At 37.5% G+C, this 26,864-nt stretch overlaps 3 protein-coding genes across 3 annotated transcripts; 2 read left to right on the forward strand and 1 right to left on the reverse strand.

Moving 5' to 3' along the window:
* The first annotated feature begins 1,423 nt into the window (after positions 1-1,423).
* LOC753661 (deleted in malignant brain tumors 1 protein-like) lies at positions 1,424-10,397 on the forward strand. Its single transcript, XM_030995745.1, has 8 exons — positions 1,424-1,531; positions 3,660-3,969; positions 4,511-4,840; positions 6,055-6,363; positions 6,697-7,023; positions 8,225-8,554; positions 8,899-9,216; positions 10,081-10,397. The coding sequence occupies exons 1-8, from the start codon at positions 1,424-1,426 to the stop codon at positions 10,395-10,397; spliced, it is 2,349 nt and encodes a 782-aa protein (XP_030851605.1).
* Positions 10,398-19,327: 8,930 nt separating this feature from the next.
* On the forward strand, positions 19,328-22,533 carry LOC115928661. The gene is made up of 4 exons (XM_030996323.1): positions 19,328-19,578; positions 20,735-20,906; positions 21,273-21,421; positions 21,890-22,533. Exons 1-4 carry the CDS (start codon positions 19,569-19,571, stop codon positions 22,066-22,068), a joined length of 510 nt encoding a protein of 169 aa, XP_030852183.1. The 5' UTR covers positions 19,328-19,568; the 3' UTR covers positions 22,069-22,533.
* A 1,382-nt stretch (positions 22,534-23,915) lies between these two features.
* Positions 23,916-26,470, reverse strand: LOC753793. Its single transcript, XM_030996491.1, has 3 exons — positions 25,850-26,470; positions 24,865-25,098; positions 23,916-24,386 (listed from the first exon to the last, which is right to left on the reverse strand). Exons 1-3 carry the CDS (start codon positions 26,152-26,154, stop codon positions 24,221-24,223), a joined length of 705 nt encoding a protein of 234 aa, XP_030852351.1. The 5' UTR covers positions 26,155-26,470; the 3' UTR covers positions 23,916-24,220.
* Positions 26,471-26,864: the final 394 nt, after the last annotated feature.

Genomic DNA, 26,864 nt, shown 5'->3' on the forward strand with positions numbered 1-26,864 from the left:
GGTTCGACGTTTGTTGAGGTCTTAAAGTGTAACACGGTGCTCATGCTATGTTCCCACTATCAAAATTGGTGACACATTTGAAATCGTGTTCTGAATCGTGGAGTAATCGTGGTGATTCTATCAGATATTATCAGATCTTGAGGTCAGTCGTGGCAATCGCGTTGATCGTAGGGAAGTTTTGAACAGATAATAAAACTCTACGATCAACAGATTAGTTGTCAAAAATGATCATCGTATCAGATCGTAACAAAGCGCGATATATCGCATTTAATCCTGCTTTCTGATCGTGGTGATCGTGATCAACCTCGTACAAGACTTCTACAAATATGTACGTCTTATATTAAAATGGATCCAACTTTGCTGAAGGAAAAGTGGAGGTCTTTTACGTTGGATCATGAATGACTGTTTGTGGTCATTCATGGTATTTTCTTGAAGCAAAGGTGGTTCGCGGATGCTGGGGTTCGACGTTTCTTATGGTCTTAAAGTGTAACACGGTGCTCATGCTATGTTCCCACTATCACAATTGGTGACATATTTGAAATCGTGTTCTAAATCGTAGAGTAATCGTGGTGATTCTATCAGATATTATCAGATCTTGAGGTCAGTCATGGCAATCGCGTTGATCGTAATAATAATAATAATAATAATAATAATAATAGCCTAATAGTCCACTCCAAATTTTATTAAACCGAAACGGAAATTCTTTTTGCCCAATTGATCGTGAGCCCGGCAGCCACTGAGCAGCGCCAGATCGACGTTGCTCTATCCCCTTATTGTTGAACGCCAAACAAGGTAGCAACGGATAATAAAATTCTACGATCAACAGATTAGTTGTCAATAATGATCATCGAAACAGATCGTAATAAAGCGCGATTTATCGCATTTAATCCTGCTTCCTGATCGTGGTGATCGTGATCAACCTCGTACAAGACTTTTACCTAGATGTACGTCTTATATTACAATGGATCCAACTTTGCTGAAGGAAAAGTGGAGGTCTTGTACGGTGGATCATGGATGACTGTTTGTTGTCATTCATGGTATTTTCTCGAAGCAAAGGTGGTTCGCCGATGCTGGGGTTCGACGTTTGTTAAGGTCGGGCTTCGTTCCCACTTCCACGATTGGTGACAAGAATGAAATCGTGTTCTTAATCGTGGAGTAATTGTGGAGATTCTATCAGATATTTTCAGATCTTGAGGTCAGTCGTGGCAATCCTGTTGATCGTAGGAAAGTTTCGGACGGTTAATAACATTCTACGATTAACACGATTAGTTGTCAATAGTGATCATCGTATCAGATCGTATTGGATCGTAACAAAGCGCGACACATCGCATCTAATCCTGCTTCCATTGCTCACGACCTGACACGAATAACTCACTAGTAAATGCGGGTAGTATCAAATATCATCCTCCCCACCTTCTGCATCATGCAGCTCGCACATTATTTCCTGCCAGGCGAGCGACCTTGTGGCCAGCTGAAGGCCTTCAGGAGTTCCCTCTACAGCTTTGCATCTGCTGTAGCCGAGTTGCAAGGTGTAAGAGGTTGATTGACGGTTTAATCAGGTTGATGATAATTTCACTATGGACAATTTTGTTTCACAGAAATGCAGATCAGCATCTTTTGCACTTAACAAAATTGGGGAAATTCGCAATCTGATAGATAAACACACTACTGAACGCTTGATTCATGCTTTTGTGGCGTGTCATCTTGATTTTTGCAATAGCCTCCTTTCTGGGATTTCGGCTCGTCAAGTGCAGAAGATGCAGGTTGTGCAAAACTCAGCAGCTCGTCTTATTTATCGTATTAGGAAACATGAATCTGTGTCTCTTATTTAAAGAGACTTACATTGGCTACCCATTTACTCTCGCATTTTATTCAAAATATCATTGTTAGCTTATGAATGTTTTTTTTATGATTTTGCGCCTCCTTCTTTGATAGAGCTGTTACCATTGTACACACCTTCTAGAAATCTTCGTTCTAATAAGAAAACATTGTTTGTTATTCCACCAGTGATGACCAGGTCATATGGTGAACGCAGCTTCGTTCCCACTGCCTCAACTTTATGGAAAAATCTCCCAGAACATCTAAAAAACACTGACTCCATTGTTAAGTTTAAGATTGCTTTAAAGACGCACTTATTTAACATTTAATTCATCCATTTTGTCTGTTACCCAGTACATCTTGTCTTTGTATTCTGTTTTTTTTTTCTTCTCTAGAGCGCTTAGGGATGTGTTTTATTACTATGTGTTATGCGCTGTACGAGAACAGTTAATTATTATTATTATTATTTTATCACAGTTTTTTCCCATTCTAATGTAGGCCTACTAGTTTTTTTTTCTTTCTCTTTGTGTTATCATTAGGCTTGGGATCTGTGGTTGTTGTCTTGTAAACCTTATATTAATGAATTACCATCGACCCCCCCCCCTTTTTTTTTTTTTTTTAAAGAAAGAAACCGAAGAGGAATTTTAAGATTAGAGAAGGATACAAATAAGAGAAAGAGAACTAGAGGAGAAAAACAAAGAAACAAACAATATGGTATAAAAAAAGAAGAGGTAGATAAAGGAAAAAGATATGGTATCAATTTCATCTTGCTCCTTTCCCTTTTTCTAACGTTTTCCTTTCATTGTTTTTCTTTGAAAATATTTGCATCTGTTTCTTTTTTCCCCATATTCTTTATTACATTTTATGATCCGTTTTGAAACATTTTTCAGGCATTTCTTGAGTATGGACCAATATGCGGTCTTATAGCTGTTAAGAACCCGTACACATTATAAAACATATATATATTTAGTTTGCCTTTATTTTCATGCATTTTTTCCTTTCTTAATTAAGTTTACCCGAATATATTTGAAGTTCCTCTGATTGGTGGAACCAAAATTACAATTTGTTTTCTTCAAAAAAGCATTTCACTTCGTTCGTTCGTGTCTCCTTAGATCAAGATTCATGTAATCTTGATCTTCGGAGTAGTTGCTACAACCGGCCGTATCAGACACGTTGCCCCGGGGTGCGAGATAGGACTCTTGTAGCGTGCCCCCATTTAAAACAATTATACAATAACAGTTAACATTACATTTAATTAATGGTATGAAACTATAAAAATTACTCTCATGTTACGGGAAAAAATATTGCATATATATATATATTATGAATCAATTGATTTGGTCGATCCAGTTCGATGGCACAAACACGGCACTACTGGAAAGAGATCCTAATAATTACAGAGCTTGGTCTTGTTGCTCTGTTTCTTCAAAAAAGCATTTCACTGACAATGATTCTCGTTCTTTCATTCATATATATATATATATACATACATATATAAATAGTGAAGTAAAGTATGCCTTTTGTTGCGCGCAGTTGCCATTCATTAACACGGCGGCTTTGGGGGCGGTGGATTACTGCGCCAAGTCTGTAAAATCATTTACGGAATTTGTTTACCTTTCTTGAATGGATTGTCCGCAATGATAATGATAACTTTGCTCAAGCTATTTTAAAGGCATATTTGATTCTGTACAGAATACTTTAAGAATTACGAACTACCACATCAAGATTTCGTTAGTTTGATTAAACTGTATATGATACATACGAATCTGTTTTCATGTGAAATGTGAACTATTTGAAAAAGGAACATTCTTTTCTCCTTAGCCCATCCTCAGCCATTTCAGGTTCGTCTTGTCAGTGGATCTAACGATGCTGAAGGCAGAGTAGAAATCAAGCATGAAGGATCCTGGGGAACTATCTGTGATGGTGGCTGGGATCCAAGAGACGCGATGGTGGTTTGCAGAATGCTAGGTTTTGATAGAGCCTTGGGTGCACCGCGATCTGCACGGTATGGTCAGGGATCTGGTCGTATTCTGCTAAAGTATGTCAATTGTGAGGGAACAGAAGACAATCTAGCTGACTGTGCTCATGCAGGGATCGGACGTTTCTCATGCACTCATACAAGTGACGCAGGAGCCATTTGCTACTCAGGAAGTACGTTTCCTTTCCTTCTCTCCCATAACCAAGCATTTCAAATGACCGTTTTGTTAATTGTCTGCATGCTTAATAGATGACTATGAAAACTCCCAGAGCTTAGGGAATAAAAACTCAATATTTCTTCTCATTTGATGTGCAAATTTTCTAAACAAAAACAAAAACCTTGAAATTTAGCCCCCTCCCCCCCCCCCCCTTCACCACCCTTCAAACAAATTAAGTCTTTCTAGTGTTATTGGTCTCTTTTGTATGACAATCAAATGCAACCAAAATAGTTTCGTTATCATATAACCATTCGCATTTTCTTTTGTATTCTTGTTTCAGCATAAATGATTTTAAGCCGAAAATGCTTGTTTCGTGGACCGTGAGAATTTCTTAAACAGTTTTGCATACCTCAGTATTATAAGTTAAAATGTGTTGATCATAGTATTTTTTACATAATCTTTCTTCGAATTCTTTTACAACTACATTTAAAGTTAATATGACATTAACCAAAATGTTATCCCAATGCGGAATACATGTCTTTCCTATTCACACGTAGCCCATCCAAACCCATTTCAAGTTCGCCTTGTCGGTGGATCTAACGATGCTGAAGGCAGAGTAGAGGTCATGCATGAAGGATCCTGGGGAACAGTCTGTGATACTTGGTGGGATCTGAGAGACGCGAGGGTGGTCTGCAGAATGCTGGGGTTTGATGGAGCCGTGGACGCACCGGGATCTGCATGGTTCGGTCAGAGCTCTGGTCGTATTCTGCTAAAGTATGTTAACTGTGACGGAACTGAAGATAACCTAGCTGACTGCGCTCATTCAGGGATTGGACGTTATTCATGCAGCCACACAAGGGATGCAGGAGCCATTTGCTACTCAGGAAGTATGTTTTTCTGTATTTCATTTTTTCGTTAAAGGCTGGTGTCTCCTCGATCACTGCTTGATCACTGCGGGTTTCGCCGCGCTTTCGGCCGTCGTTCGCAGGAAACGAAATCTGCTCCCAATTCAGCGATTTTCCGATGGCAAACTTGAGATCAAAGAGTTCATAAACATGTGGCCCGTATTTCGCCCGGGCATCGGCAAACATTCGATCGCTATGTATCTCATGTATCCCGCCCGACTTAAACAAAGTTGGGTGTGCTTCGAGCGCGCTCTGTGCTGGTGTCGGGCGGTTTCTACGGGTCCCGGCAAGGCTTTTTTCACCCCGGGAATTTGGATGAAATGTCGCCAAAATGATGATTTAGGCATCTAACGTGTACAAATCTAAAATTTTCGTATATATTTTGAGGCGAGGACGCGTCGGAGGACGCTAGGCAGGGTGTCGGGCAGACCAACTAATCGTCGACCAAAATTCGGACGACGCCCGCCCTTATGACGAGTGTGCTTCACCCGACTCCAGATGTTTACTGACGGGCACCGGGTAATTTCTGACCACTTTTATTACCAAGCCCCATACAATATGTGACAGGGTAAAGCAAGTGTAAAATTCAGCGACGTTCTGGCGATCCACGAAACCGGCCGGAGACCGTTTGATGTGTGACGCAAGCACGATATATTTTAGTTATAACCAAGAAACTATATTTAGAGAGCTGAATCTTTGAATAAATAAAGAGCAATTACATTGTTCAATTTGCTTCATTCGGTCATCATGTATGGAGGCAGGTATTGCAACGGATTGGACATAATAATCATGTTAAAATAAGATGTTCCCACCTCCCCCACCCGTAAGCAAAAAAGAGATTATTCCGTTGACAGATTTGTATGGTATAATCAATAACAAACAAATCAGACTAATTTCCTCCTTGTATGAAATAGACTTTCTCATATGTTTGCCTAATTCTACACATAATCGGACGAAATTGCAAAATGGCGATTATTTCCTCTTCTTGTACACTCCACATTGAATATGGAGTAAATGATAAGGTAGTACTGATAGGATACCTAAATGCAGTCAATAGCAACTAAATGATGATCCGATTAGCTTAAACTGCCCTCATACTTTTCCGTCCAACGTATGTTGAAATTCGTGATGACATCTTTAAACAAAATAGTTATTACGCTCTTATTCTCTTGTAGTCCATCCAAATCCATTACAAGTTCGTCTTGTCGGTGGGTCTAACGATGCTGAGGGCAGAGTAGAAGTCATGCATGATGGATCCTGGGGAACTATCTGTCATTCTCACTGGGATCTGAGAGACGCAAGGGTGGTTTGTAGAATGATGGGGTTTGATGGAGCCTTGGACGCACGGGGATCTGCAAGGTTCGGTCAGGGTTCTGGTCGTATTATTCTAGATGATGTCGGGTGTGAGGGAACAGAAGTAAACGTAGCAGACTGTGCTCATTTAGGGATTCGAGTTCACAAATGTGGACATGATGAAGATGCGGGCGCTACTTGTTACAATGGAGGTATGTTTAACCGTAACATGCAGTCCTGAAATGTATATATCAAGAGTTAACTTGTTATCCACTAATAACGGTCGTAAAGAGTCTTGTGATGATTATAAGTTAAAGAAATAAAATGTAAATCACTCCTCTAGTGTTTCCTCCATTTTTCTCTAATCAATGAATGGAAAAATATTAAAGTTTCAGAAATCACATAGCAAACAAACCAAACATGTCTATTGCAATCGCCGTATAAAGAGCATATGCACAAGTGTTCTGTGCCATTCATTTCAGTTTGCGTGCTGATTCACATTTCACTGATTTTCATTCAATAATTAATTACTTCCATTGCCTCAGCCCATCCGAATCCTTTCGGAATAAGGCTCGTCGGTGGTTCGAGCAGTGCTAAAGGCAGAGTTGAGGTTTTGTACGATGGATCCTGGGGAACTATCTGTGATAGTGGCTGGGATCTCAGAGACGCGAGGGTCGTCTGCAGAATGCTGGGGTTTGATGGAGCGTTGGACGCAACAACGTATGCAAGGTTCGGTCAGGGATCTTGGGATATACTTAATCTTGTCGGCTGTGATGGCAAGAAGGACAATCTTGCGGACTGTGCATATCTTGGGATAGGTGTCAATTACTGCAGACATGGAAAGGATGCTGGTGCCATATGTTACTTGGGAGGTACGTGTCTACCCTTTAAAAAACTCAAAGATGCACACCTTGGGATATAGTCAGGCGCAAGAGTGGACTCTTAATATTTTTGGAAAGATTGTGGTTCGGATGCTTTCAGGCTACCCCTAGTTATAGCAATAAGGCTCGTTTGAGTGAATTCGCGCAGGATAGTTGCTGGGCAGTTGTTACATAATATCAGTTTGCACATGGTGATGAAGGTGCAATAAATTAGTGGTCATAATACAAAGGGCCCTATTGGTATTATGGACCTATATCTCTAAATATGAGTTTTACAGTCTGATTGGAATGATGGCTACTTTCAATCAAGGTCACCCGGTATTGCAATGGTTATTAGGGATGTCTCCAATTATAGGGTAAACGAAAGAATATGCTAGAAGATACAATTTTTACAAAACTTTACAACCCCAATAAGATATTGACTCATTTTGGATGCACACCTATACGATTTTATGAACAACTCAACTAGAAAAGGATGGTTAAAGGGAAAGTCCACCCCAAAAATAAGTTTGTTTCGATAGAGGCAGAATAATAAGAAAATCAGGTGAGTGAAAGTTTGAGCAAATTCTGAATGAAAATAAGAAAGTTATGAATTATTGAAGTTGTGATCAATCAAATACAAATTGGCAACTCTGTGACTTATTATACGAGCTCTCCTTCATTTGCTTTGTGCATAATATTCCATAAAATCATGTTTTCTTCGTTATTGATGACGGAATATATATTTGTTCCTTGCAGGGGGAGTATAGAAACATATTTGCAATTATTATATTTAGGGTGCATGTATGGTTGAAATTTTTTCTTGAGGGAAAATGAAAATTTTAGATTTTTTAGTACTGAGCAAATGGAAGTTGAGCTCGCATGATACGTCATAGAGTTGCCAATTTGTGTTTGATTGATCACAACTTCAAAAATCCTAACTTCCTTATTTTTAATCGGAATTTGCTCAGACTTTCACTGACCTGATTTTCTTATTATTCTGCCTCTATCGAAACAAACTTATTTTAGGGGTGGACTTTCCCTTTAATGACTAAGAAGAGTGGAGATCAAATACAACAGCCCCTGGGGGGCAGTTTGCGACGATAGCTGGGATTTGCGAGATGCGAAAGTCGTATGAACAACTGAACTAGAAAAAGATAGGGAATAACTTTTATGGCTATACTAAAAGAAAGTAAATTTATTTTCCTTTTAGCCCATCCAAACACTGTGGGAGTACGGCTCGTGGGTGGATCTAATAGTTATGAAGGAAGAGTGGAGATCAGATACAACGGCACCTGGGGAACAGTTTGCAACGATGGCTGGGATTTGCAAGATGCAAAAGTCGTATGCAGAATGTTAAGGTTTGTCGACGCTTCGACTGCACCAGGTTTAGCCCAGTTTGGCGAGGGGTCCGATAAAATTCTCCTGTCTCATGTCGGGTGCGATGGGACGGAAGACAATCTTGCGGACTGCGCACATCTAGGGTTTGGAGTGCACAACTGTCAACATAACGAAGACGCTGGGGTCAGGTGCCTCTTAGAAGGTACAATACTACATTATTGTGCATACTGCATTCATTCATCATTTTCCATCTACCATTAAAAGTGACCTTAACAATTGACACATTTTTAACCCAATCCTAAATTAATTCCTTACAACGGCGTTGTATATGGAAAGCTTCAGTCCAAAAACGCAAGGTATTTTTCACCAAAATTTATTATAAAAATGGATATTCCTATATCGGACAGCGAACTCAAACGCACTCTATTAAGCAGCCACGAATCAAGTTCGAAGCGGTGCAATGACGAGAAATAAAGAATAATTATATGACTTTTTAAAAATTCTAGAAACAAACTCTCTTTTTGTTGTGTTTGTTATTCAAAACAGCTCGACTTGTCGATGGAGCCGACGAATATGAAGGAAGAGTTGAGATTCAACACGAAGGGTCTTGGGGAACTGTATGCGACGATTTATGGGACCTGGACGACGCTATGGTTGTTTGTCGACAGTTAGGATTTGATGGGGCTTTAGCTGCTCTACCCCAAGCAAGATTTGGTCAAGGTTCTGGTGATATCTTTCTGGATGGTGTTCAGTGCAATGGGACGGAAACTAGCCTCAAAGATTGCAAACATAAAGGGATTGGAGTCCATGATTGCGGACACAAAGAAGATGCCAGTGTCTCATGCATCCATGCAGCTCATCTAGGTAAAATTGCTACCGTACAAAGCACAAATAAAAAATATGTTGACCAAGGCTGGTGTATCTCCTGGGTGCACTTAATTACACTATTATATTATCATGAAAAAGACAGACACCTTTCATGAATCGTCCCTGCTGCAGAAAATCCAGACCACAAAACGAACCGTTCATACAGTTTGGCAACAAGATATACATGTCCCTATATCAGAAAACCTTTACTGCATTTCTGAATCGAAATTGGAATCCTCAGTAATAAATGAAATTAATAAACGGTGTTTATGATAGAGCATATTCACTTTTAAAATCAAAAACTTTGTAATAAATTCATTCTTCATTTTAATTTTCCTTTAACACATTTACTTATATATCGTTATGATATAATCATCCTAGCGCACGTTTGGATATCTTCTTTTTTTCATAGATATTTTGAAGATGTAAAATGTCTGAAGCTGAAATGTTTATTTTCATATTAGACTGATGCCCCACTTCTTAGTTTTGAAACGATCTTATCTTCTTTTGTGATAGATTTGACTGCCTATTCCAATGTTGACGTATCTGATGTAATAACACTTACTACCGACGATCTGACATCCGCAAGTCCGCACACCATTTCCTTTAGTCAGATAATCCCGACTAAAATTGATATTCTGAACTTGAATACAAGACCAAGTCTAATATTAGATTTTCCAAAGATTGTTTTATTTGGACTTTGCGTTGTGTTCTTCAGCATCATTCTTATATTGTCCTGCGCGTACTGTCTTTGTAGAATTCGAAAAAGAAGGGCTGCGAAAGATGTAAACGACGATATCTATATGGACGTAACGAATATCGTATCAAAGCACTCTCTGTCGGCTGATTCAACTTACCAAGACTTGAACACGCCACCTCGGTTACCGGATAGACAAGTGACCGGTGTGCTTCATCACGATTGTGAATTAAATATAGCAGCTGATGATGACGATAAAGGTGATCTGAATCTCTCGCAATTCAAAAAAGAAGAAAGGAATATAAACATGGACATTGATAACGTTTATGAAACACCCGACAATGAAAAGGACTTAGATCCCGATGATTATATCCTTCCGACCAGGGAATCATTATCGGATGAGTACATCGACATGACAACTGTTTACCAAACGCCCTCAGTGGGGAAAGATGAAGACATTGATGGATATTTTCTCCCGTGACAGGACATATCCGAAACCGACGTGAGTGAAAACTGTGGGGGAAAATAACCATAGTGCTATTAACTAAAAATGCACCTCAAACAACTGCTGAAGTTTCCAAGATAATAAACTAAAGAATTAGACACTTAGGAGTACGAGTTAAGTTGTTACTAATGTACCTATCTGTAATGCACTTATCTTTCATTTATAATGATGTACATAAGTGTGAGGAATTTAAAAAAAATACGATTTAGAGCTATATTTTAATGGTATCAAATCACCACGATCGAAAAGGATTTCCCGCTCCCGTACGATGAAAACTGAAAGTGATGTCAAATGTAATTATAAATGGAGGTCATAAGTTCTGCAAATTAAATTATAATGCCTCCTTAGTTCAATATGGTCTCAGCTTAATGACAATTAATTCCGTTTTTCTAAATACTTTTTTTAATCAATGGACCGGTACAATGATTAAATTCATCTTCCACCCGATGATCGAATCTTAGTTGTAGGTTAGACAATTTAATCATTTAGGTTTTCTCCTTTGAGTAACTTAATTCAAGACAAAATGTATGACATTGACAGTGACTTTCATGTCAGGTTAAACGACAACAAATACGTTATCAGTGTTAAACTATTAAATGATTTTTTTTTTTTTTTAAATCAAAGTCTCATATATATTAAATAATTTTACCTCTTTGTGATACATGAAATAATAGTTTCCGTATAACTGACGAAAATAATTGCCAGACCTAATAAGAGCACAATGATTGGCATTACAAGCACTGTACAAATAGTGAAACAAATGAAATCTATTAATCATAGTACTTTGTGTATGTCGTATCGTCGTTCAACCTAGCATTTAGCCGGTTAGGTATAATATCAAATTATTTACACTAGATAGAGATAAAGCACAAGTAAATAACTTTCTTTTAATACATTGAATAACTTGGCTTGAAACTTTCTTAGATGTTGTAGGTATGAAAGTTTCAAGCCAAGAAAGAAATCTGGAATTATGCGCCTCAACATTGATTTAAAATTGCACATAATCCATAAACTTCATTTATTTTAGGTTTAATTGTAAAGGAAATCTATTAATATAGATATGTGGCATATTATATTGCACATGTAGACTCCTTTGATATATTTTGAGATTATGTGGTAATATGACTTACTTGCCTTTATGGTGCCAATTTTCAATTGCATGTCAAAGTTACCTGTGGAAATTCATCAAGGGATGGTTGCAGAAACTTACATCTACGATGATCATAAAACAGAACAATATCGTAATTGATGCCTGTGATTTTTTTCTCACACAGGGATACATTTACAATCATTGTCAAATATTTCATGGATGATGAGGAACAATAGTAATTTAAATTTGTAGAATTTGTAGAATTGTATTGACTATTTGACCCCCTCTCGGTGTATTAGAGTACAAACAAACATAAAAGTATAAATAGCAATGCATGACTTATGAATACAATTCACATACATTATACATAGATAATGACACAAAGATACAAACGATAATAGGTATATAGTGTATGAAAGTACAAACATGAACAATGAACCAACTAGTAAACATAAAGTATATATACATGTTCAATGTTGATAGTGACAATAATAAAAGGATAAGTATAATGCAGATAATAATAGAGGAGTTATTAACTTTTAATAAAACGAACCCGTCATGTTATTCATCTTTTTTTTTTAAAGCAATATCAATAAGACAAGAAAGAATTTGCTCGGTTTTATCAAGAAACTCTTTGTGGATCAGTATTTCAAACTCACAGAATACAAATAAACTGGAGTTTTAACCCTGGCTGGAAATTTTGTTCAAACAGATTTATGTTACCATGTGTTTGTAAGTGGGTAACGAGATTGCAGTTAGTGTGAGCAATGTGTCGGGTTATGGGGCCTTATGTAACAATTATTAATAATGTATGACTCCTGAATGTAGTATGCACTGAATAATTGGACTAGTCAATTACTTGTCATTTTTTTTGAGAAAAAAAATAAACATGGAACTTAACGGATAACGATAACGTCGTGTCTATCAAATTATTTTTTTTAATTTTGCATGCAACAGTATGTAATAAAGTACTTCAACTTCTCTCTTCTTTGCATATTTCTTTTCCCCCTTATGTTTGTTTGTTTTCTTTTTTTTCTGAGATTTACAATGTATGCAAGTACATGAATATGCAAATACATGAAACATGTGCTAGCGTTTTTGTATTGACGAATGGCATGTATGAGTGTGCGTGCATATTTGTGTGTAAGGGGCTCGTGCCTTGATGTTTAGAGTGTCCCCTACAGTATTAATGAGAACATGCGTTAGTGTTGCTTGTACATGTATATTTACAATAACAAATGAATAAATGAGAGGAAATTTAATAACGTTTGGAATAGAACTGATTGAGGATATGAAGGATATGAAGCATTTTTTGACAGCGGGATGGGTGGGGCTGAACATGTTCAATGTAATGATGTAGTTTTTAAATTGAAAGGAATCGTGTGTATGTGCGTGTGCGCGCGTGCATGGGCGTGCGTGTGTGTGTGTGTATGTTTATATGTATTGGTGCGTATATATTATAATATATTATAATCCATTAAACGATGTCTAAAGCTGTCCAAGTAAATTTAAAAAATGTTCACAGAAATACAAGACAATCCAGTATATTCATGGTCAGGTAACTAATTGAAAACAAGATTGATACTGATGCTCAAGTACTAATAAAGGACGCCACCTTTGGCGCTAACAGTCACAGACTTATGTGAACTTTCGTGTTAATAAATCAATGCAATGTGCTTTAGTATTCATCTCTCACCTCCATGCCCTTGCCACAAGGAAAATCTATGCAGTGATACTGGAATCGAAACCCCCCCCCCTCTCTCTCTCTCTCTCTCTCACTCTCTCTCTCCCTATGTTTTCTTCTCTTTCTTAATTTCGTTCTCCGTCACACTCCCGCCCCCCGCCCACTCCGAGAACGGACGGACCCCATGCGTGTTGCCAAAATGTCCTTTTCGTAACAAAAGAAAAAGGTCGACCCGTATTGACTTTACACACCGGACTTTTGCTGAAAAGGGGAGGGGGTGCTGAAAAAGGCTCGTATACAAAAGAAAAAGGTCGAGCCGTATTGACTTTACACACCGAACTTTTGCTGAAAAGGGGGGGTCGGTTGGAACACGCATATGCGTACCCTAAATAACACTGAGTGGGGGGGGGGGGGCGGGGTCACACTACCAGGGAGGGTATAAAAATGTTTAGTTAAAGCTCTTCTGCAAATGTACAACCTTTTTTTCTTCAAATACAATCCCATGCGTTTTTTTAGAATCGGATAAACTTGAATTTTTATTTACATTTGTAATCCAATATGTTTTTCTTTAATCATCTCTTGCTGGCTAGTGTGATGGAAAAGTTGTGGATGAATAATCTACATGCTTTTCAAGCATCCAACATTTAAATTGGTCCAACGACGTTCTCTGTCCCATTTCCCGTTGTATCCTCTTTCTCTCTCTCATAATACGACTGTTACCCTCTCCTCTATTGCTGCAAATTCATGTTTTTCGTTACAGTATATCTTATTTGATAATAACAATTATAATATTAATAATAATTTCAATAATTTTTAAAATGATATATGAGATTTGTAAGGCACATAATCCATTTAATATGAAAGGCTCAGGGCGCATTTGTGTAAACAAAAATGAAAACAAATGAAAAAGTATCGGCTTGCATGGTGATGTAGATATACAGTAGGCTTGATGTTGCACCATGCGAGAGAGAGGGGCGTAGGCGCCGGAAGTGGGGGGCAGGGGGGGGGCAGTTGCCCCCAACCAAAAATGTGGGGGGAACGCATTTTTGCCCCCCCCCCCCTTAAAAAAATAAACAGTAAAGGGGTAAAGATGGTTTGTATTTTTAACCCCAAAAAACAAAACAAAAATTAAAACCTGAATTAAATCACATATAAAATTCCGTTCAAAGAAAAAGAAAGTTAACAGGATTTAAATTTGCTAAACATTGCGCATGCCACCTATATTTATTAATGGAGGTTTTCTATAATTGATGTATCATGTTCGGTTTTGATTTGATTACATATGCGCATATTAATTAGGCGGACTTAGTTATTTTCACAACTTTTTCAAATCTGCAGATTTGCAAAAATGGCAAAAATGACTTATTTTGTTTGCTTCTGTTTTCAAAACGGTAATAGATATACGAATTTTCTTTTTCGTATTTTTTTACCACAAAGATGATATTTTAGTGTCTAATAATCTAATTTATTATTTGTGTCCAAGAAAGTGATGAATCAAGTTGTCAGCCTTGTCGAATTTTGCCATTTTGCCAATTTGACCATTTTTGGCAGGTTTTTCGGTAATTTTGCGATATCAAAAAATGATATAAAATCACAACGCATTGACCTTTCCAGGCCTTTTGATAACGACTATCCTTGCCGCTATTTTTCTTTTTACTTTACATATTTTATTTGCATTTTTATCCAATATGTTTAAGTTTATTTATAATTCATCTTTTGTTTTGCTTGCTATAGTGTGATGGAAAAGTTCTGAAATAACTTGTTGATAAATCTGCATGCTTTACCAACATCCCACATTTAAATCGGTCTCATGACGCTCCCAGTCCTATTTTTCTTTCTATTCCGTCTGTCTTTCTCTCTCTCTCCCTATATTTGTTTCCCTCTCCTCGACTGTTTCAAATTCATGTTTTTTATTTCAGGTTATCTTATTGAATAATAACATTAATAATATAAGTAATACTAGCAATAACAATAATGATAATGACATATGAAATTTGTAAGGCGCCAAATCCACTTAAAATGAAAGGCTCAGGGCGCACTTGTGCAAACAAAAATGAAAACACATGAACATCATCAGAAAACAAACAACATTTAAAAAACAGGAGTATATGAAAGACCATACAAATATTAAAGAGAAAAATTGATTATATGTATACCGCCTGTCTCTCATTTGATTCAAAATAAAATTGTCAACTGGCTAATTAAATAATAATCAACGCTTATCTAAGAATAAAAATATGATTATCGATTTCGTCTTTGACATCAATCTACATGGAAAAATTTCACCGAATTCTTGCTCAACAATGCGTATGAACTTTAGGTCAGAAAGGAGACATCGCCAGGCTGTCTATCAAAGACCTGTAGGGACTGCTATTCATTATGCACGACTCGAGTCACGACCCAGCTCACACCTAACGAGTCAAGGGAGAGGTGCCCAAACACTCATGCACATTCACTATCACAGAGCCCAATCATTAACCAAAGGGCGATGGATGTCACACTGACGTGAATATGACCTTATGGGACTGAATAGTGTTTCGTCACCGTCTCGTCAAAATAAATAGGTTAGGGTCATTCACTGCCCGAGAAACACAGTCACTGTTTACACACAAAGACATGTTTTTAGGAAAGGCGGCATAATAATTCACAGAATTACACATATGTTTCTTTATTTACTTTAGTTGCCATTAATTCAGAAGGAAACGCATGATTGTTAGCAGGCGCGGATCCAGGGGGGGGGGGGTGGCCGAGTGTCCCTTGACCCCCCCCCCCCCCGCCAAAAAAGACGCCCCCCCCCCTTCCTGGTAACAAAAGAAAGAAAAAATTTGTGACCATAAATTTACCTCTCTTTTTTTGCTCAAGGGGGGGGGGGGGGGTGTTGAGTTAAACAAAAGCGCTCTATGCCCCCCTCCCCCCCCCCCCCGCCCCCACTGAGCAAAATATCGGCCGGCAGGATTTTCAAATTTCAGGACACTAAATTCCAATTGTTTTCAAATTTGCCCCCCCCCCCCCCCCTTAACATATCCTGGATCCGCGCCTGATTGTTAGTGTAGTTGTAAATGACTCCTTATTTTTAGATCTAATTTTTGTATACAAAATGTGCTCTAAAATAACCGCGTTTCGGCTCATCGGGTGCAAATTCACATAAAGTACCATATTTCGTCGAAATCTGCATTATGTTGTAAAATCCCATTTGTTTCTTTGACACAGATGTATACAATCCTTTTTCCGAGTTCTTGCTCTTTAAACAAAATTGCCCTTTTCTCAAAAGCAAAACTCCCGAGAATTTCCCTTTTTTCCAGACATTTCTATCAAGAGCACAAAAGGTCATATGAAGTGACACCACCGAGGGAGAGGTTCGAAGATAAAATCATGGCGTACAACAGTCACTTCCAGGTTCAGTTGAGAGGAGATTTGCAAATGTATGCCTACAACGGATCATAATATGGTACATGTTATAAATATTCCCCATGGAACGGAGATGGTGCACATTGTGCGTGAATGAATCATATGACCGGGGTAATATCTGAAAATCGCTTAGAGACGGTATTTCGTATTAACCGCTCTATAGATCCAGCTTATTATTATCACTACTAATGTTCTGATCAAACGAATTGAGATCCCATTACCATTTTCATTTTCATCAGGAAGCGGTGGGCATATTATACTGTTATAAATTCATTAACTTGATTTGCTAATCATCTTCATCTCCTCAAAAGGCGCTGTCAAGCTGAACAAGGACAGTATATAGTAGAAAGGATGATAATATCATGATGATTTGTAATCATTATATCAATATGAAACGTAATTCCCTAGGTTATCATCATTTTCCAATCGAACTCAAAGGACACTAGTAAGTATCCTGTTCGCACGTTTCAACTGTGAAACCAAACATAAAAGATATGCAGTCATGCAATGTAAGATCAAGAGTGCCTGTCACAAGTCATTTATTATTATTATTATCATTTGAAGAGTCTCCAACGTATCATTGTCGTGATAACAAACGTCAAACAGAAACCGAAATTTAACAAGTCACTGCTTTTGAGCTGTTTGTTTATAATGGTCCGACTAGACATGGGTTTTAAGTAGCAATAACTAGTTGACAATTTGTATGATCGAAAGGTCAGGTGAATAATTTCATTGTAACTGCGGATGAAATATCAAGGTACGTGGTTTGCTTCCTTCATGACCAAAAGGCATTTACATTTATATAGAATAATCAAACGAACTAGCCAGTAGCCAGTTGCGCATGCGTCCTGTTAACTCTAAATACGAGAACTTCAAATGAATCTAACACAAGTTTATTGTGTTTTATACAGGAGACTGCGCTGAGAATCTTATTTGAATCAAGTTGTTTCTTCTTTCTGAACAAGATGAGGATGGTTACTATAAAGTGTGTGCACCTATTATTTGTACTTATATCACTCTTGAGCGTATGCACGGTGGTTGCATCGCTAATAACGGGTAAGTTCCGTTTAAATATGAATTTTAAAACCCCCAGAGCTACCATCAAAAAAATGTGCAAATTCTACGGAAAAGTACTATTCACCGAATATTATTATGATGGGATAAATAAAGATTATAATGAAATTATGTTGTGCTCAAACTTATTAATATCCTTGCAATTTTTTGTGAATTTCTATTTGTTAGACTATAAGATAAAAACAGGCAAAAGATGGCAGCCAAATCTGGTATCAATTACTAAAAGCTTAGACATCAGAACAAATGGTGGTAATAAAGTCAAAATCCCTTGAAATCTAAACATTTCCTCTGGATTTATTTAAAAACATGAATAATTAGTCAATTTTTCAGTGAATTACCCTATAATATATTATGAAAATTGTGTTTCTATCCATTCTTAACCCATTCATGCAGCGAAATGAACTATCAGGAAAATGTGAGAGCAATTTCATGAATTGAAAGATTGATAAAATAAGTCACTTTTGTACTAAAACTGTAAATATGTTAGATTTTGCTGGTTGAAGGAGTAAATTTATATCCCTGTTGTGCATACCAGAATTTAATATTTTACCGAGGTATTCTTCAATGAATTATCTTTAAACTGGACAAGAAGAAAACAAACATCACAAAAAAAATGACTTTTGGTGCACTTTGGTTCCTCCCTGGCCCGCTATGCGGCGCTTGCTGGCCGCGCTAGTACTGATCAGTAGATGAATAATTAGTCAATTTTTCAGTGAATTACCCTATAATATATTATGAACATTGTGTTTCTATCCATTCTTAACCCATTCATGCAGCGAAATGAACTATCAGGAAAATGTGAGAGCAATTTCATGAATTGAAAGATTGATAAAATAAGTCACTTTTGTACTAAAACTGTAAATATGTTAGATTTTGCTGGTTGAAGGAGTAAATTTATATCCCTGTTGAGCATACCAGAATTTAATATTTTACCGAGGTATTCTTCAATGAATTATCTTTAAACTGGACAAGAAGAAAACGAACATCACAAAAAAAATGACTTTTGGCGCACTTTGGTTCCTCCCTGGCCCGCTATGCGGCGCTTGCTGGCCGCGCTAGTACTGATCAGTAGATGAATAATTAGTCAATTTTTCAGTGAATTACCCTATAATATATTATGAACATTGTGTTTCTATCCATTCTTAACCCATTCATGCAGCGAAATGAACTAGTTATCAGGAAAATGTGAGAGCAATTTCGTGAATTGAAAGATTGATAAAATAAGTCTTTTTTTTACTAAAACTGTGAATATGTAAGATTTTGCTGGTTGAAGGAGTAAATTTATATCCCTGTTGTGCATACCAGAATTTAATATTTTACTGAGGTATTCTTCAATGAATTATCTTTCAACTTGGCAAGAAGAAAACAAACATCACAAAAAAATGACTTTTGGCGCACTTTGGTTCCTCCCTGGCCCGCTATGCAGCGCTTGCTGGCCGCGCTAGTACTGATCAGTACCCTGGTGCCACTTTTTGTGCGTCCCGACAGGTTGTGTAACCGGACAAAACGGCAATTTAATTTTGAAGAAGTTTACAAGTTACATTTCGCAAATCGTTTGAGAATTATTTTTGACAATATTATAAAAAGAAGAAAAAATGTTTATGATGGTCGGTGCCATTTAAAGACCTTGACCGGAGCAGAGCATTATATAGACAAATTATATACCTACGGACTCGTGAATATTTACTGAATATGAAAATGCAAACTTCTCGAGATTCCACGGCCTCTGAAAGAAGTATTTAGCATCCGAACCCCAGGATTCACGGATTTGAGAGGGGCACCCCGGAGATTTAGTTTCGGCTGCGCTAGCCGGTGGCCGTTTCTACCCGTTTCTGATGACGTCATAACGTGTAGGTTATTTGGCCACTCGGTATTGCAGCTGGTTCTTCGCATGGTGGTCGGTATGTGAAGTTTTCTTCTCTCTTTTTTTGTTGTTGTAAATATCAATGTCAAAGCTGTATTTGGACATTTTACGATTAGAATGTTGACATTTTATATCTGTATTAATTTCACGCTACGTAATATGGAATATCAACCCCAAATTTCCACTAAATTAGATTGAAACGAATCATTTGCCCGCGCTGCTGGCTGCCTGCCTCGGTCTGCGATTGCACAACTTTCAGCAATCTATCGCTGAGCCTCGCGAGAGCACTCGGGCCGCGGCCGGCCCGGCCTGACTTGCCGCGCCGTGTCATGCTGGTGGTCGTGGAATATTTCTCGAACAAAACTAAGTTTCGCTCGCTTTTATCGCACAGATAGCCTTTCCTTTTGCATGGTTTACCAGCATTAAATCAAAGAATTATTTAGATCTACATTGTTTTATTGTCTAGAATATAGTCTGTAAACAATGAAAAATAAGAAGAAGATGAAATGGAGATTTTGAAGAAGAATTGGGCCTAAAAAAGAAGAAAAAGAAAACTAGGTAGTTGGTAGAATCTAGGCCTTGGACTCGTGCCGCCCAGTGGCAGTGCACTGCAGTACAGTGAAGCCAGGAACTAAATTATTTTGAATTGATGTCAGAAATCACATGGGTGCCTCTTCTTGATACTTTCTCGTGATGAAAACACTGTTTTTATTCAAATCAAAATGGTCTAGAGTCTAGATCTAGTGTTGTTGCCAGGGATGATTATTAAAACAAAATCATCGGTCATTTGTTGTTGACTTTGCTTTTTTTTTTTATCCGACTACAGATTAACTTTGCTTTTTTTTTTCTATGAAACTAGCCTCAAGTTGTTCTTTTTGTTTGGATGTGGGTAAAATCCTTATTTATATGCATACGGTGTAATAATACTTTGAAGATGTTTGTCAAAATGCGAGCAAAATATTTACATTTATTTTAATAATGTACATTCAAGTTTAATTTAGTTCAATTTTGATCATGACATTCATATTTTTTTTTTTGCAATTTTCTAAATGATTAATATTCATTGTGGAATGAAAAAATAGTTTTGGCGAAGGGATGAGATGCTTGGAAATGCCGAGATCATGATTGCTAACTATTTAAATGAACTCTCCTTCACCTTTACCGCATATATTATATTCCCAATCTTATTACAGGTACAAAGGTGTACGACAAGCTTCGAGAGGAATGGCTGAGGACCAGACTGATGAACGACATTGGGATGATGTCCCCACATGCCCAAACCAGCAAGGTTGAATCATTCCACAACATCCTCCTTCACTTTTGCCCCAAGTTGCTTGTATACTCATATCAAGGGATGAAGTGCAGGTAAATTAGGCAATTAATTCATCAACATTATGCTCCCCTAATATAAATTTAACAAGAACGTCACAGAGGGCAGTGTTGTTTCTTCTTCTTCTTCTTTTGAATTTGATTTTATTGGTTTTATGTTTTAAAGTTATTATTTTCTTTTTGTTATAGCCAGGTTCTTTCTATTTCATATTTTGTTGGTTTTTTTTATTTTTTTTTATTTATTATTTGTAACACATGCTTTTTACACTAACTCTTGCCTTCACTTATTGGAGAGTAGGTAACGAGTTTATGATGATAGACATTACATTACCAAAAAGATAAAATCAACTGTCACAAGTATGTTATTCATGTGACCTTTATTTTTAACTTCACTCTTTTCAGATTATATTTGGCTGTCCTACATTGGAACGAAAATTGTGATAGAGCCCAGGCTGTTGATGCCGAAGGGAACCCAGTGTACAGGTTGAAGTATCCACGCTCGAAGGAAGGAGGCCACACAGTGGAGAGAGTGCTGACAGCTGGCACATGTGGTAAGTAGCCACATGTCTAGTGAATGATATCAATATTCAACAAAAGAGCTCAATTATATATAGAAATCTTTTATTACTTCATGATCAATAGAATTCAAATTAGTAGATTCTTGTGGCCTATATGCCCTTAATTTAATCTGTTGATTAAATTGATAATTATAAACATGTATTGGGTTACTTTCTGCAAATGTGTAATATTGAATAGCAAGCAGAAACAGGCATATATGTCAGTCCCCAAGTCAGTGAACTACCTATTCAGCAAAGAACATGTGCATGCCATTGGTATTTGATTGGTCATCCACCTACAAATAGTGTGTAAAATTAGGTAATTCAATATTTGTGAGAAAAAGAGTTTTCTCTTCTTATGTTCTTATTTTTCTCTTTTCCTTTTTTCCTCTTATCAAAATGTATTTTTTTAACACCGTATAGATGAATTTTCAAGGTATAGTTTTGGATTTTATCTTGTAGGTTATGTGAAAGCCCTGATGAGAGTTGTCGTAGAACTGGTGGAAAACAGGGAGCAGCTCAGAGACAACATGGAGGAGCTACAGCCTCAACCAGCACGGAGTGCCTCTCATCATCACCCCGACAATGGAGAAGCCGTGCAAGCTTTTGAACAACATCATCGCTTTGGCGATAGAAACTAGTTCTTTTGGTGATAGAAACTATGATGAATGTGTCAGCTACCTGAACATTAACCACTGATTGTTTTATTTCAGTACAAGACATGTTTTTCATAGACCCTAAATTATGTTTATGCCAGTATAATTATGGAGAGTAACATGGAAGTACTCTATGCAAGTGAGTAGTGGATTCCGATTCTATGTGAGTGTAAAGCACTAGAAACTTGTCTGTAAGCTTGTACATACTTACACAAGCCAAAGTCCATGGTACACATCAATAGTCATTGGTTTTAATAGGTAAAATACTTATTAAATTTGTAAAACTTACATTTTTAGTTCAATTAAAAACAATTTCTGAAGCATATGCACTAGATTTTCATAAACACTAAGTAAATCACTGTTGATCATGAATTTGGCACCAAATATAATCTGATTTTTCTCACAGTCCTTCATCTTGGCCAATGCTTTTTGCTTCTTATTTGCAAAAAATAAAAAATAAAAAAATGCATTTTTTTTTCTCATCTAAACTGTTCTTATTCAAGAACCATTTGATGTATTGCACCAGATATGACTTTATTTTTTGTTTTTGATTTTTTCCCTTTTCTGCCGAGGTGAATTGTGTTATTCATTTTCAAAGTTAGTAGTTTTAAAGATCATGCCATATTATCACAGAAGAGGAAACATTGTGATGATACTTCATCGCATCCATACTTTTTTTCCTAACAGCGGTTTCCTGTTTGTCCTAAAACCTGGTTATAAAAGATTGAAAAATAATCATCCTTGCAGATATAATAAAAATAGTCATCTAATCCTGTAAACTTTACATAAAATAAGGATGAATGTAATGTACATGTTGCATCAAAGTTTTTGTTCCAATGGTGCATCATTTTGAAATATATTGCACAAACAGAGAAGAAAATGATTGGAGGGAAAAACCGTCAATGGGATGTTCTGAGAATATTTTGAGCAAAGGTAAACAAAAATTCATCTAAAGGAACACAAATCTTGTTTGTTTATTTCTATTATAGGTGTCTTGTAGGAAGCTTCATAATTTAAAGATGGAAATTGCTGTGAAAATGAGAGTGAGATAGAGAATGTGAAGGAAGAAGAGGGATAAAGGTAGATACCAATAGGGATAGAGTGAGAGATGTGAATGTGATGGATGGAAGAGGAGAAAGAGAGATTGTGAAAGAGTGAGAGATGGGAATGTGATGGATGGAAGAGGAGAAAGAGAGATTGTGAAAGAGTGAGAGATGGGAATGTGGAGGGTGGAGGAGGAAAAGAGAGGCAGAGGGAGAGAGTGAGAGATGGGAATGTGGAGGAAGAGGAGAAGGAGGGACAGAGTGAGAGATGGGAATGTGGAGGGTGGAAGAGGAGAAGGAGGGACAGAGTGAGAGATGGGAATGTGGAGGAGGAGAAAGAGAGGAGGGACAGAGTGAGAGATGGAAATATGGAAGAGGAAACAGAGAGAGGAAGTGGGATAGAGAGATGGGAATGTGGAGGGTGGAAGAGGAGAAAGAGAGAGGAAGAGGGACAGAGTGGGAGATAGGGTTAAGGTTTATCCTTTTTGGGAGGATAGATTTGATGCAAAATAAAGGATTTCCTGGATTTATTACGATGCTTACCATTTATCACACATTTGAAATTTCGTCAACCGCAATTCCCTTCTCTTACTCTCATTATTCCTCTGTCTATCTTTGTTGTGTCCATGCTGTTATTTCTCTTTCTCTCAATTTCGTTTTCTCTTTCAATTTCATTTTCTCTTTCTCTCCCCTTTTCTGACTCGGCAGGTTGACTGTATATGAAATTCTCAAATTATTAAAACAAATTACATTGCAGGGTGTATAACAAAAGAGAAGGAACAAGGCATGTTGTGTTTTTTTTGTTTTTTTTGTTGTTGCTTGTTTATATAGATTTCAACATTCTTCCTCATAAGAAATCGTTGCTTGATCACAGTTTTGCAAAAGTTCGAATATCAGCTCTTGGAAATTAGAATCAAATGTCGAGATCAAAGTTCATAGCAACCATACCATCATGAGAAGTTCAAACAATAGTATTTGTGATGAATATGAAGATGAAAGCCGATGATCACAAATAACGTACAGAAGATGGCTGACAATCACATAGAAGATGACAGTCATTCAAAGTTCGCAAGACAATAGTTGATGTTACATCCTCATCTCAACCGACGCAGGATGGTCCCTTTGTACTGACCACGTCCATCAGGATACGCTTCCATTATTGAGGCATGGACACATGCTGGCAGTTGCACCCTGATGTCCTTCCCGAGCCAGCCCCAACACCATCTCACGACTTTCCTGTAGGCCACATACCTGTATTTTCTGTAAAATAAAAAGCAATAAAAAAAATTCATTATTTTTCTTAGGATAGATGATTTGATGTCAAAATATTAATTCTTTATTAATTAATTCAGGAAAATAAAAATGATTAAAAAAAACTAAAATGACCAAGGGTTAGTCATTGTTTGTCGGGCGGTGGGGGGCAACATTCAAAATCGCATATAAAGTTTGTGTTTCATAACTACAGATTATTGGGGGGGGGGGGTAACATGCTAAAACTCACAAACCGGTGGTCATTCTTGCCTATTTGTATACATTTCCTGAAAAAGTGCCCCGAAGCACCTGCAGATAAGGCAGCTAGTACACCAGTGGTCACCAGGCAAGAATTTTGGTCAAAACTAGTAATTCATCTTGCGGTGACTCAATTCGTTTTGAAAAGTTTCACCCAATAAACTTTCAAAATCAATCCATTTATTTTTTTGCCCTTGCCAAAATGATGAAAAGGAGAAACATAACTTACTCATTGTTCCTGTCCCCAAATGCTTTGGCTGCTCGGCGCCACCTATCTGTGTACTCCATCCATCCGATGTACAATGTTGTCGCATTTAGGATGGCCGGCTCAAACTCCTCAGAATCCACCAGACAACTTGAACCCTGTCGATCAGCCTCTGCCTTGACCTCTGCAATTTCCTGACAACAGACACAATCACCTTCATTGAAAGATGGAGGCACACGACATCTTCCACATGTACACCTTGAAATACAGAAAGATTCAAACAAAAATCAATACACCTACTATAATTTTATAAATATTTTATTACAGCTTCCTGATAAATATAAAAATGACATCGTTCTCGTAGTCGTAGTATGGTAAGAGTGCCCAAGGCAGTGCCTATGTCTGCGCACCCACGTAAATGCGCGATATTTATAGAACAAAACATCAAACTGACACCAATTTTCAATCTTAACCTCAACAATTCATTCAGATACCAAAATTTGTGAAAATAATTGGGAAGATTAAAAATGAGTTTTAGCAAGTTTCATTTGCCACCCTGAAAATTTCAATCATTGTCAAAAAAGAAAAGTCTGAACAGGGGGTTGTCCCTGGTATGAAACTTCACTGTGCTTGATTGAATTGCGTGCAAAATAGTGAGTGCGCAGACATGGGCACTTTTCAGTTTTGCTACACAAAATGACGAGCCCGTCTGAAATTCGTTAAAAAAAATTGTTCTTGTGAATAATTTGTCGAGTTTTTTTGTTTCAGTAATCATTAGAATATGAAGAACGGAATAACAATGATGATTCTAAAAATAATATCTTACTGTGTAATGAAATCGAGGTCGAATTTTAGGTGCGCAGACATAGATCTAGAGAATCATTTTAACAAGTTAACTTTGGCCATTTATGACCGAGTCTAGAGATCTACGGTATTTGATTTCAATTTTTGGGGGGAATAAATATTTAGAATGCACAACAAATTCAATAAGCTTATAAGTCTTAATTACCAATCCTCGACATTTTCATGAAGCCGATTTGCGTTGTTGGCCCTTCCAGCATCGCCAACATTTTGCCCAGGTTCACCACGAGGTAAAGGCTCATACTCCCACTCGACGATACGCCCGTGTTCTCCGGCGTCTGCATCACTTGCATCGCTGTCGGTATCACTGCTGCTGCCAGTACTGTCCGGACTGTCACTACTACCACTGACACTGTCATTTTCACCGCTTTCCCCGCAACTGCCATCCTCCTCACACTCAAATTCCATAACTAAATCATCTTGTGCATCTGCCCTGACGACTGGGGTAGCCATTCTCTTTAGAAAGACTTCTCAAAACTTCTCAAACTTCAATCGATAAAAAGCAGAAAGGATTCACGGTACGCAAAATCAATGTAGATCTCGAACATCGCGCGGCGAAGAATTATAGCAAACAATTCGAGTCTACACGAAATGACGTCACCCAAGTCCGTGCGGCGCGGGGGCTCTTGACCGAGGCGAATTTGGGAGGGGGCGGCAGTTGTACTGTAATTTTCATTTTTCTCAGTAATGAAAGGGTATTTAATTTTTTCTTTCTTGTATTTGTATTTTGTGTTTCATTAGCCGTCTGTGGATGTATGGTTGTTTACGCTCCGGTCAAGGTCTTTAAAGATAATACAAAGTTTTGGGAATTTTGAAAATTGGGTGGATATTGATTCTTTGCCATTTTGATATATTTGGATGTCCTTGTGGATGTGTTATAGGCACTAGAAAATTAAGCCCCTAAAACACTTCTGCTTTCGAGAAAGATTGAACATAAAATTTGATAATTTTTAAATAGCACCTACGGCCGTACAATTGTAGCTGCGACCATGAAAATATCAGAATGTGTAGTTGTGATATTTAATTTATAAACGGGAATAGCTAATCGGTTGATTTTAGTCAAGAAACTTTGTTTCCTAGCTTAATTAATATATTGACCTTGAGAGGGAGCATTACAACATAAAGAGTTCATTATTTACAAATGTATAACCTTTTGACTTGTT

The sequence above is a fragment of the Strongylocentrotus purpuratus genome, unplaced genomic scaffold (genome assembly GCF_000002235.5).
Source record: "Strongylocentrotus purpuratus isolate Spur 01 unplaced genomic scaffold, Spur_5.0 spur5_scaffold_3, whole genome shotgun sequence".
In the NCBI taxonomy this organism is placed as follows: domain Eukaryota; kingdom Metazoa; phylum Echinodermata; class Echinoidea; order Camarodonta; family Strongylocentrotidae; genus Strongylocentrotus; species Strongylocentrotus purpuratus.

Coding starts and splice junctions, on each gene's coding strand:
- LOC753793 (XM_030996491.1), bottom strand. CDS start 26,154: ATGGCTACCCCAGTCGTCAGGGCAGATGCACAAGATGATTTAGTTATG. Junction 25,099..25,849: donor CATGAAAATGTCGAGGATTG/GTAATTAAGACT, acceptor CTGTATTTCAAG/GTGTACATGTGGAAGATGTC. Junction 24,387..24,864: donor TTTGGGGACAGGAACAATGA/GTAAGTTATGTT, acceptor TTTATTTTACAG/AAAATACAGGTATGTGGCCT.
- LOC115928661 (XM_030996323.1), top strand. Junction 20,907..21,272: donor TATCAAGGGATGAAGTGCAG/GTAAATTAGGCA, acceptor CACTCTTTTCAG/ATTATATTTGGCTGTCCTAC. Junction 21,422..21,889: donor GCTGACAGCTGGCACATGTG/GTAAGTAGCCAC, acceptor TTTATCTTGTAG/GTTATGTGAAAGCCCTGATG.
- LOC753661 (XM_030995745.1), top strand. CDS start 1,424: ATGCAGCTCGCACATTATTTCCTGCCAGGCGAGCGACCTTGTGGCCAG. Junction 3,970..4,510: donor AGCCATTTGCTACTCAGGAA/GTACGTTTCCTT, acceptor ATTCACACGTAG/CCCATCCAAACCCATTTCAA. Junction 7,024..8,224: donor TGCCATATGTTACTTGGGAG/GTACGTGTCTAC, acceptor TTTTCCTTTTAG/CCCATCCAAACACTGTGGGA.